At 30.0% G+C, this 12,621-nt stretch overlaps 1 protein-coding gene across 1 annotated transcript; it reads left to right on the top strand.

The window, feature by feature from the left end:
* The first annotated feature begins 9,717 nt into the window (after positions 1 to 9,717).
* On the top strand, positions 9,718 to 12,184 carry LOC109190828 (photosystem II 10 kDa polypeptide, chloroplastic). Its single transcript, XM_019341455.1, has 5 exons — positions 9,718 to 9,928; positions 10,677 to 10,735; positions 10,870 to 10,925; positions 11,283 to 11,335; positions 11,969 to 12,184. The coding sequence occupies exons 1-5, from the start codon at positions 9,775 to 9,777 to the stop codon at positions 12,061 to 12,063; spliced, it is 417 nt and encodes a 138-aa protein (XP_019197000.1). The 5' UTR covers positions 9,718 to 9,774; the 3' UTR covers positions 12,064 to 12,184.
* The last annotated feature ends 437 nt before the right edge of the window (positions 12,185 to 12,621 follow it).

Here is a 12,621-nt window from a genome sequence, read left to right as displayed (position 1 = left end):
GAAACAAAGCTTGCTCGCTCTATACCCTAAGGGCCGGCACGGGATCCAATCCCGTTAGCTACCCGACAGAAGAGCCTAACGACCTGGTGTCAAATGACTTGGGTCTAAGGGCTATCACCCTAAGGGGGCACGATGTCCGACTTCACGTACCAACCCCGACGGAAGAGCGTAACGGCCCGGTGTCAAAAGACTTGGGTCGAAGAGCTATTACCCTAAGGGGGCACGAGGTCCGACCTCGCGTACCAACCCCGACGGAAGAGCCTAACGACCTGGTGTCAAATGACTTGGGTCTAAGGGCTATCACCCTAAGGGGGCACGAGGTCCGACCTCGCGTACCAACCCCAACGGAAGAGTTTTTGGACCAAGAGTACCCTTGGCCAAATAACTACATACTACGTAAAAGAAAAAAAAAAAAACAAAGCAAAGATATCACGCGAGCAAGAATCTAATAAACGACCCTGCGTGGTCCAGAAAGCCCACTCTCGAACGGAGATGACACGGATCACAAAGCTAAAAGCTTAAAAGGTGTTGGAATAAACGAAATATTCTTTCAAGTTGACCCTGAAGCATTCATCCAAGCATGGAGCCCCGAGCAGTTTCAATTGGGCCAAACGTTTACTCTCTCTCGTTGTCGACAACTCGTAACTCAGAGAGTGGGGGACTGATGATGGATATATTGAAAATGGCCCAATAATAATAGAGACCCGGGGTCCAGGATGTATAACACGAGCAACCCAAGAAGACTCTCAAGCCCGGAGCCTGCTTACGGGCCCAGAATGATGGGCCTTGACTTAGTCTCACGGCCCACCACATGGGCTTGGACTTAGTCCTACGGCCCATCACATGGGCTTTAACTTAGTCTTTTGGCCCATCGTGAAATTAGCGAGTTAGTTAGGGTTATTTTGTATAAATAGGCATGTGTTTATCCTATTAAGGGGACACCTTCTATCTGGTCTTAATCTTCTACTGTAATAATGTTACACTTGTTGTAATCCGCTTATCAATTCACTATATCTGTACCTCTATTGTCGTTTCAGTCCGATACTTATTACATTTATTTATTCATTCGGATTAATTAATCCGGACCCCCGATTTAATTAATTCCATCACCTATATTCCATTTTCCGGGCTTACCTAGTTGGATATTAATTTACAATTTTTAATTTTTATTTGTGATAGAGTCAAATAATAATTTTCTAGCTATTATATATGAAAACATTAATTAAGTTAATAAGTATAAAGAGCTCCAAATGCATAACGAATTCAACAAATAATAATAATAATAACAACAACAACCATAACAATAATAATAATAATAATAATAATAATAATAATAATAATAATAATAATAATAATAATAATAATAATCTATATATATATAAAAGTAAAATCCTCCTAGGCAAGTTTTTCCCCCAAAACTTAAGGGCATTTATGTAATCTAATAATAATAATAATAATAATAATAATAATAATAATAATAATGTTATTACCTTTTTTATACGCAGTCTTATTATCAAATATATTAGGAATAATTATATTAGTAATATTTTATTAATTAAATAATTAGAGATAAATAACCGGAAGAACAATGCAGTTATACAATATGTAGTAACTAAGGTAATTATTGTTAATTAAGCTAATTAGTGTGTAGTATTTTATTTATATATAAAAGCTATACTTATACATAATGTGTATATATATGGAATGCCGTGTATTGTTGGGCAGAAAATAAATAATTGGAAGATTTTACCTTTTTTAATATATCTTACCATTTTATAATTTCAATACTAAGCTTTTTTGATCTCATCTATTGTGTATAAATACAACTTATATGACCATAGACAACTCATCAATTTCACAATCTCAACTAAGGTTAATTATTTCATTGACTTTTGCTAATTATCTTGTGATCTTCCACAGTTGAGGTTGATACGTATTTTGCACGGGTGAGGTTTTCATTATCTTAGTTTCTTTTTTCTTTCTTTCTTTTTGTGTTTTGTTTTGTTTTGTTTTTGTTTTTTGTTTTTTTTTTTTTTTGTATTTTTTGATTTTTAAACAAGAAAACAGATTCGTAAGAAAAAATATTGATATATTCTTTTTTTTTTAATTTATTTTTGTGGAGAAGATACAGATCTATAAAGATTGATCGGGAAGTGATAGATTTCCTTGCTCATCAAGTGGATAAAGTTTGAAGAGGGACGAATTCTGTATATATGTAAACAGATACAAAGGGAAGCATGATAAGAATACACTAAAAACGAAAATAATATTCAAAGCATTTTTTTATATTATATTCATATATATATATATATATATATATATATATATATATATATATATATATATATATATATATATATATATATATATATATATATATATATATATACACACACACACATTATTTGGAATGCATATGGTGACATTTTTCGTGGGATAGCATTGAGAGGTTGAAAGACAGAAATTTTATTGAATCTTGGAAGATGAATGTGATCTTTGCCCAATCAGCCCAGGTGAATGATTCAATGGCTTTCTCTCTTCTATTTGCTTTAATTTTTGGGGAAAACTGTACCCTCTTTGTTTGTTTTTTTTTTTCTTGAATTTTTTGAATAAGTGGGGATTTCTTGAATTTGTTTATATTGGATGGATTATGTTAATTTATATTTGAAAGTGAGATTTATTGATCATAGAATGTGAATTAATGAGCAAATTGAGTGAACACTGAGTTTTGTATTCTATACTCTTTCATTATTGTCAAGGTCTTTTAGTGGCTGAAATATCAGATTAGGTTTTTAAAAATTGTTTGATAGAGTTATAAAGATTGAATCTTTTGACTTTGGTTAGTTTTAGTTCTCTATTCTTGCAAAAGTGAGCATATTCTTGTGAGTAGTAGAGATGTATGATTAGGTGTGGTTGTGTTAATGTAAAGGGTATTTGGGTGTTGAAAGGGCTGAAATAAAAACCAGATTTTGTTGGGAGTGTTTGAGAAAATGAAGATGATTTTGAGGTCAATAAGGTGATTTAGTTCAAGTGTTTGATATAGAAATCATAATTTTTATGAATTTCTGGCACAAAGGAAGCTTTGGGTTGATTCAAGACATCGGTGTTTGAATAAACTATATAGCAAACTCGGGATTAGTATGTGCAAACACCCATCTTCTATGGTATCCTGAGATTGGATCATGAGTGTGGCTGGAGTTGGTAATAGAAGTGGCGTTGTGGAAAAATACAAAAGGATCTATAATTTACTTATAATATTAGGAATAAAAAAAAGGAAAAATGGAAAAGATTCCATAATTCACTTAATAGTAATAATAACATGGTTTAAAGTAAAAAAGGAAAATGGAATCTCATTTGTAAGTCAATAATAAGAGCCATCTATGCACAAGTGTCATCTATTACACTATTATTAAAAACAAAAAGGATCTATAATTTACTTATAATATTAGGAGTAAAAAAGAAAATATGAAAATGATTCCCTAATTCACTTAATTTATAATAATAACAAGATTTGCAGTAAAAAGAGAAAATCGAGTTTGATAAGTAAGTCAATAATATTAATTAATTAATTAATAATAATAATAATAATAACAATAATAATGATAAATGAAAAAATACAAAAAGATCTATAATTTACTTATAATGTTAAGAGTAAAAAGGACAAATGGAAAATGATCCATAATCTATTTAATAATAATAATAATAATAATAATAATAATAATAATAACAAGGTTTGTAGTAAAAAAAATGAAATATGATATGTAACTCAATAATAATAATAATAAATAAATTAATTAATTAATTAATACAAAAGGATCTATAATTTACCTATAATATTATTAGTAATTTCACTTAATAATAATAATATAACATGGTTTGTGGTAAAAAAGTAAAATAAAAAAATAAAATAATAAAAAGGAAAATAGAATCTGATATAAGTCAATAATAATAATAATAATAATAATAATAATCTATATCTCTATCTATATCTATATCTGTATATATACTTCTATACTATCTTTTTTTTTTTTTGAAAGGTTCTATACTATATATACTATAATTAAAAATAAAATTATATTTATTTGATTTCCTACCCAAACAAATGAAACAATAATAAATAATAAAGGTAAATTAAAAATGGAATGGACATGTAATGACCTCTCCTATGTGGGAGGTTATGAGATTCAGACTCAGTGGAGGCGTTGTTGACTTTTTGTGCTTTTCATTAGGTTGAGAAAGTATGTTTGAACAGATACTACAATGTAGAGTCAGTAGCATTCAAAAAAAAAAACATATGGAATGGACGTAAAACAAAAAGAAATGAATATTAATAATTGACTGGAAATTTAAAATAGAAAACGAAACAGAAATTAAAATTAAAAATAGAAAAGGAAACATAAATTAAGAAATGAATATTAATAATTGATTGAAAAAAAAAAAGATCCATAATTGACTAAAATGGAAAAGGAAATGGTCAGATCATTGCATTTTGATATTATATAGTATAATACATCAAATCACAATTATGTCATAAATCTTTCACAATTTTAAACAATGGAATGAATATTAAAAATGGAACGGAAATATTTTAATAATAATATTCTACATCATCAAGTAAAGGTAAATTGAAAATGAAAAGGAAATAATTCAATAATAATATTCTACATCATCAATAGTAAATGCATATTTTAAGCAATAGTAAAGGTAAATTAAAAATACCAAGGACCTTGTGGTCCATTGGTATCAGGTTGCTCCTCTATCTGGGAGTTCTAGAGTTTGAGCCTTGGTGTAGGTGTAAATTGTATATGTGGGTATCCCCTTCAGAAATATTTCTATAATAATATTCTAGATCATCAATTGAAGATGGGGTAAAAATATCACTGCGTCTAATATTCTAATGGACTAATTCACTGAAAATAAAAAAGAATAATTGATTGAAAAAGAATAGTTGAATGCAAATAAAAAAATGATTCATAATTGACTAATATGAAAAAATAAATGCTTAGATCATTGCATTTTAATTAAAAATGGAATGGAAACTAAAATTGTACAAAAATATTTCAATAATAATACTATACATCATAAATAGTAAATGTATATTTTAAACAATAGTAAAAGTAAATTAAAAATGGAACGGAAATCTATATTCTATATTCTATTCTATATATAATTAAAAGTAAAATCCTGCTAGCCAAATTACCCCAAAATATAGGGGCATTTTTGTAATATCATCCATTATTTATATATAGATATTATATACAATTAATAATATTTAATATATATATGGGCAGAAAAATATTATTATACTAGAAAATTAAGAATTTATGCATAGTGCATATATAAATTACACAGAATTTATAAAACTAATCAAATGTTGATGTTAATAATAATAATAATAATAATAAGAATTTTAAAGTCAGAATTATAAATTTGGTATTAGGGTAATAATATATATATATATATATATATAAAATCATCCTATTTCATTTTTCCCGTCCAAACTTTTGTAGTAAAGCTTATTTGGTATGTAAATGTCAAATGGAAATTAAATAAAATCTATTAATTGGTAATATTGCATAATTAGTACTATTATGTATGGTATTATATTCTATAATATAATTGATAATATTATTGTTGAAGTATAATAAAAACCCTATGTAATAATGTAATAATAATAAAATTAAATTACAATTAAAATTAAAATAATAACAATAACAATAATAACAACAACAACTAATCAATAATAATAATAATAACAATAATAATAATAATCCAAACAAAACGATATATAAAATAAAATTAAAATTAAAAAATAAGAAGAAGACAAAAGTGAGCCACTGGCTCCTTTGTAAATAATGTGGTATCATTTTGATCTCACATTAAAATTGTCTGGAAAGATGAGCTTTTGAGCTCCTCTATATAAATTGCTACTCTTACAAACATAATTATTTGGCCATCAATGTGGGCAAGTATTGGTAAGTCCAAAGTCTTTTTTTTTTTTTTTAAGAAGTAAAGGAAAATTAAAAATGGAAAGAAAATATTTCAATTATAATATTTTACATCATCAAATAGTAAAGGCATATTTCCAAAAATAGTAAAGGTAAATTAAAAATGAAACGAAAATATTTCATTAATAATATTCTACATCATTAAATTAAAATGGAACGAAAATATAACTGCATCTATATTCTAATTAACTAATTTATTGAAAATTGTTGGATCTCAACGCTGCATTATGCTCACTTCCCAGGGGGTCACCCATCCCGGGATTGCCGGAAGTCAAGCACGCTTAACCACAGAGTTCTATGGTACCTGGTTGACATATCCTACTTAAAACTAATTGGTGATAGGTAGGTGGACATTAACCATTTAACCACATCTCTCCATGGTAAGCCACAGCGCCACGTCTCGAATCGAGCAGGGGCTGAACTCGGCCAACCCGGCCGACGCCCAACAATCCCCCTCCCAGCACCTGCCGCAACCTTTGATCACCAAGCCCAGTTGCGCAGCATGCTTGACTCGGTCCTTGGACTTGGCCCGACCTACGCCCACATCCCACCTGGGACTGGACTCGGCTTTCGCCTCGCCATCGATCCGAACCCGTGACCTCGGCTCTGATACCAATTGTTGGATCTCAGCGCTGCACTATGCTCACTTCCCAGGGGGTCACCCATCCCGGGATTGCCGGAAGTCAAGCACGCTTAACCACAGAGTTCTATGGTACCTGGTTGACATATCCTACTTAAAACCAATTGGTGATAGGTAGGTGGACATTAACCATTTAACCACATCTCTCCATGGTAAGCCACAGCGCCACGTCTCGAATCGAGCAGGGGCTGAACTCGGCCATCCCGGCCGACGCCCAACAAAAATTAAAAAGAATAATTGACTGAAAATGAATCTAATATTACTAATTGACTGAAAATATAAAAGAAAATGAATATTAATAATTGACTGCAAAAGGATCCATAATTGACTAAAAAAAAAAAAAGAAATGGCCAGATCATTGCATGTTAATTAAAAATGGAATGGAAATTAGAAATTGGAGGAAAATATTTCAATACTAATATTCTACATTATCAATAGTAAATGCATATTTTAAATAATAGCAGTGGCAGAGCCAAGATTTTTTGTCAGTGGGGGCAGAACATTACAAAAAAAAAAAATAGTTTTAAAAAAATGAAACACTTAAAGAAGTATAATTATAAATATTTTTGGATATATAAGTAAAAAATAAAACATATCAAAACTTTATAAAAATATTTATAATAAAATATGAAACATAATTAATTTGATGAATTAATTAGAATAGAAAATAAATTATAAAGTACACATCTCATTTTATATATATGAAATTGTGTTGAAGCAATAGCCTAACAATTAATAATAAATAGTCATAAAATTTACTAGCACCACAGGATTCGAGCCCTCGACTTAACAAAAGGCTAAACGCCCGCCTAGCCAACTGCACTAAACCAACACATGTTAACACTTCTGTGTTTCATTTACTAATACTTTAATTTGTTCTATATATACATATATACATACAAGGATAATATAGGGGTAGGGGTAGGGGTAGGGGTGGGGGTGGGGGGTGGGGGGCAGCTGCCCCCATGCTGGCTCCGCCCCTGAATAATAGTAAAGGTAAATTAAAAATGGAACGGAAATATTTTAATAATAATATCTACATCATCAATTAAAAATGGAACGAAAATTAGGTAAAAAATAACACTGCATTTGATATTCTAATTCACTAATTGACTGAAAATAAAAAAGAATAATTGGCTGAAAATGAATATGATATTACTAATTGATTGAAAATATACAAGTATAACTAATTGAGTAATATTCTACCATTATATATTTTCACCAAAGTAATCCGTCCTGATAGATTGAAGGTGTTAGTTCTAGGCGAAGATGAACAAGATTGTGTTGCCACTACCATTGTCGTCTACAAAGAGGTTTAAATATAATCGGTGATATTAAGTTTTTTTTTTTTAAATGAAAAAATTGCTATATATCTAGACAAAAAACACATATCTTCCATACAAATGAATAAGGATAACAATTCATTTATATAACTGATTTGTTAGAGAACGAGCACATTTGACTAATTTATGAAAATACTAAACAATGATAAATAAAATCTTCAAAGTTATAGCACCGCATGCTTACATCTAGACATTAGCTATTAATTTGATCAAATATTTGCACAAATTCAAGCAATGATAACATCAAAATTGCACTATATAATATTTGATGTTCTAATTTAAATAATTATATATTAATTTATATATTCTTAATATATTACAACAAATCTATTCCGTGCATCGCACGGGTGCAAATACTAGTAATAATAATGAAAATTGTCTTCGTCATTTGAATTGGGAAAAATGAAGTGGGAAAGGATTATAAGGAGGATTTGTCCCACATTGAAAAAGAGGTATATATGAGTTTGCATTTGTATATATACAATTCTCTTTTTAAAAGAGTTTAAATTGTATAGCATAGAGCATCTCTCTTGCATAAGGGTGGGGTACAAATAAAATATCTTAGTGAGGCTGAAATTATACTTATTTTGATTAAATTGTCAATTTTGCGAGTTAGAAGCTAAAAATTATAATTATTCTGATTAAATTGTCAATTTTGCGAGTTATGAATTGAATTTTAAATTCAATTTTTTAATGTCATTAGTGCTACTGAATTCATCTTCTCCTATAAATACATGTGGAAAAATCTAACTTTCACTCTATGTTTTCTCATAAAATTCCAGAAAACTCTTTCTTTCAACCTCTCCTCAAATTTCTAGGTGCTCAGTTGTTCACGTTTGTTGAAAATAATATAGCGTGAATGCTCAATTATATTGTTGGTAATCTATTTTATATATCTTGGGAGACTAACGCTACAACGTTCCTTGCACCTTTAGGAGGTAGTGAATCAATTTTAAAAAAAAGTGTGTGTAACACACGACTTGGATTTGATTTCTTAAATTTAACCGGTCAATTTCACTTGTATTTAAATAAAATTCCTACACCTTGAATGATCCTGGAGTAGATGGATTACATAAACAATGTCAAATGAAAATAATCGTGTGATAGGCCGAGAATGGTCTGAACCATCCTAACTTAAGGTTACTCTGGAATAACTAGAAACAAAATTTATAAAGAAAAACTTCATCACCCTGTTTAGTTTGCTCTCTTAAGTCAAACTTCTCAATCCATATCACATTATTTAATTTACTAATGAATTTTTGTTAGTAAAACAATGAAATAGCTAGAAATATGTAGGTATTTTATTTTATTAGACCACAAGGTGTTCTAAGCAAGATCTAAATGTAAGAGACATCTTTAAACGCGTACCATATTCAGACTAATCGTCATTTATACCAAACCAATCTAATTAAAAAGTAAAGTGCGATCAAATTAATTTTTTCATAAGAGAGGAGGTCTGACCCCTCTTAAATGATGAGGTCTAATATTCATAGAGCATGGAAAAATCAAGCGAATTCGTGGATATTGAGCACCCAATAGCGGAGATCCACGTCAGCAGGAGGACTCGTGCCACTGGTTATTTAAAACTTAAAACTCGTCGTGTAACGAAGCTTGGAAACCGATAACGTTTTAACATCATATCCACAACCACACCACAAGACCGTCGCCACGTGTCACGTGGGAAATCACCAATTTGAGGTGGAATTCTAATATAATCAACAAAAAATCCATCCAAGGCTGAAGTTTGTGTTTGTGACTTGTGAACAGAGAGAGAGAGAGAGAGATGGCAACCACAGTGATGAGTTCTCTGAGCCTGAAGCCCACTCCTTTGAGAGTCCAGACACCGGCGGCCAGAGGCCTGCCGTCGCTTTCCCGCCGCTCTTCCCTCAGAATTATGGCCAGTGGTGGCAAGAAGATCAAGACCGACAAGCCATACGGTGAACTTATTTTCATATTTTAAAACATTCATTTTATGTGTCTAGTTCAGTTAACATGACTGATTTAGTTTACCAAAGTTATTTTTAATTTAATTTTTTATAATATTAAGACATGTAAAATTGAACAAAGAAAGTATATATTGTACTAGTAATATAAACAAGAGAGACTGATATGAAAGAGTTTTCATACCTACCTTATAAGTTTGATTCTTGTTACTACTATTTTTTCAATACATATCTTCAAGTAATAATAGGTGATAGTTAATTTTCCTTGTCACTTGTTAACACCCGCTTAATCTTGATCAGATTCAACCAATAAACATCCTCGAGTTTTTCCTTGTCGCCCAACAAGAGCAACTTAAGAGTGTGACACTATCATTATATTGTGCACGACACTACAAAATTTTTCGATCTTTACTAGGAAAATTGTGTATATAGTTAATATATAGTTGATTAGTATTAAGGAGCATATCGAGGTTGTTTTTTTTTTTTTTTTTTTTTTTTTTAGGTTAGACCACGAGGTATCTTGAGTAGATCCTAACTGTAAGAAGCACCTTTAAACCCTAAACCCTAAACGCTATACTCAAATGAATTCCCGTTTGCATTGTGCTGGCCAAATTAAGGGACAAGTGCTAACCAGATTGGTTTAATCTCAATTATTTGGTTTAATTTAATTAAATAACAAATATTGGAAGTGTAAGTATAGATGTATGTATGTTTTGTTGATGATGGTGGGTTTTGTTAATAGGAGTGAGTGGAGGCATGAACTTGAGGAATGGCGTTGATGCCTCTGGCAGGAAGCCTACGGTAAAAAATTCTTTGATTACTTAATAATTAATTACTGTATGCATATCGTACTCAAAAATTACTGTACGCATATCATTTTAATTTAATTTAATTTAATTTAATTATTTTTACAAAATATTGTGATCAATGAACAGGGAAAGGGTGTTTACCAATACACAGACAAGTATGGTGCCAACGTGGATGGTTACAGGTGAAACTTTCAACCTATCTTCACTAACATATTTCATCTATTCTAATCTCAACTAAAAGTTTAAAATGACACAGAAATTTAAATTCATAACTCCTTACACAAGATTGATTCTGATACTAATTTGAAGCATGTTACATTTCAACTAAAAGCTTAATAATGTAACAACATTGGGAAATTCAACAATTACTATTTAACTAGAGTATATTCTAGCTAGTGCAAATTTTCTTTAAAAAAAAAATCATCAAGTTATAATTTAAACATCATTAGATATATTGTTACTTTACGCCTAATTAAGTAGTTGATATGTCACGATAAAATACTTTATAATTGATGTGAGTTTGAAAATTAAATGTGCAGCCCTATTTACAACGAGGACGAATGGTCCCCAAGTGGTGATGTTTATGTTGGAGGTAAGATTGTTTTCTTATATTATCAGTCTAATCTATAAAACATGAATATAGTGAAATTTGGCGCAACTTAAGTTGAATATTGAGATTATATATGAATTAATATAATTTGTGCACTCAATATACTCTTAGTGTGTGTGTATATATAGTGTATGTATGTATGCATATCTCAAAATAAAATAGACTTTGTCATGTTGAACATGGAATACAATTATGAAGATATAATATATATGATACCTTAAAACTTTTTTAAAAATGAATAAACTTATATAATTACTAAGGAATATTTCAAAGGTGTCAATTAGTACCGGTGCATTTTATGTCAGCTATAACCACACATGGTATGCAATATATAATATTTTTTTTTTAAATGTTGATCAGCATTACTATAATAGTGCCTTTTGTATCAGGTATAACCAGACATGGTATGTCTGATTATATCGGGTATGACTGAGGATAAGTATTGACCGTACTTGGTACAATTTAAATAACATTAATGATTGTACCTAGTATAAAAGATACTGACACTATTTAGCGTCATGAAAATTCGTAATAATAAGTGACAATATATAATAATCTCAAAAGTAATTATGAAGAATAAAGATTTAACCTTTGGGAGTGAAAAATATTATGCAGGTACCACTGGCTTAGCAATCTGGGCTGTTACATTGGTTGGCATCCTGGCAGGAGGTGCCCTCCTTGTGTACAACACCAGTGCTCTCTCACAGTAAATTATTATTTACCATCTTTCTACTTCCTGTAATATCTTACCTAAATCTTCAACCATGTTACTGTTCTGAGCATACTTGCAGATATTTATTAATATTAAATTTGTACTATTTTATTTGTTTAGTTTCATTTACAGTAATTGGTTTAGTTTTACTTATAGTTCATATTTCTCTTAAGAAAATAAATAAACTGACACTTAAAAAAATTTACTCATCACCTAAGATGTATGGAGCCAAAAACCTTGTGGTCAAGTGGCATAACTGTAACTTATAAATGCAATGGGAAGTCAATAGATAGATATTATATTGTAACAAAGTTAATAATATATTGAAGTTTCGAAAAAAGAAGAATCGGCTCCCTTAACTTTTAGAGGTCAATTATAAGATCTATTCAAATTGTTAAATTTCCCAATTTGTAAGTATTATCAATGTTTAGAAAAGGAAAAAAATGAAATAAGCCTATTTGCTAGCGGTGCAATAATATAGTAATTTTGCCGTTTTGGTTAAATTTGAAATGAGTTAATACCCAAAATCGTCCTCGACTATAGTGGTTTTTCTCAA

The sequence above is a fragment of the Ipomoea nil genome, unplaced genomic scaffold, assembly GCF_001879475.1.
Source record: "Ipomoea nil cultivar Tokyo-kokei standard unplaced genomic scaffold, Asagao_1.1 scaffold1576, whole genome shotgun sequence".
NCBI lineage: Eukaryota > Viridiplantae > Streptophyta > Magnoliopsida > Solanales > Convolvulaceae > Ipomoea > Ipomoea nil.
Note: the sequence above shows the minus strand (reverse complement) of the source record. Positions and strands in the feature narration are given on the sequence as shown.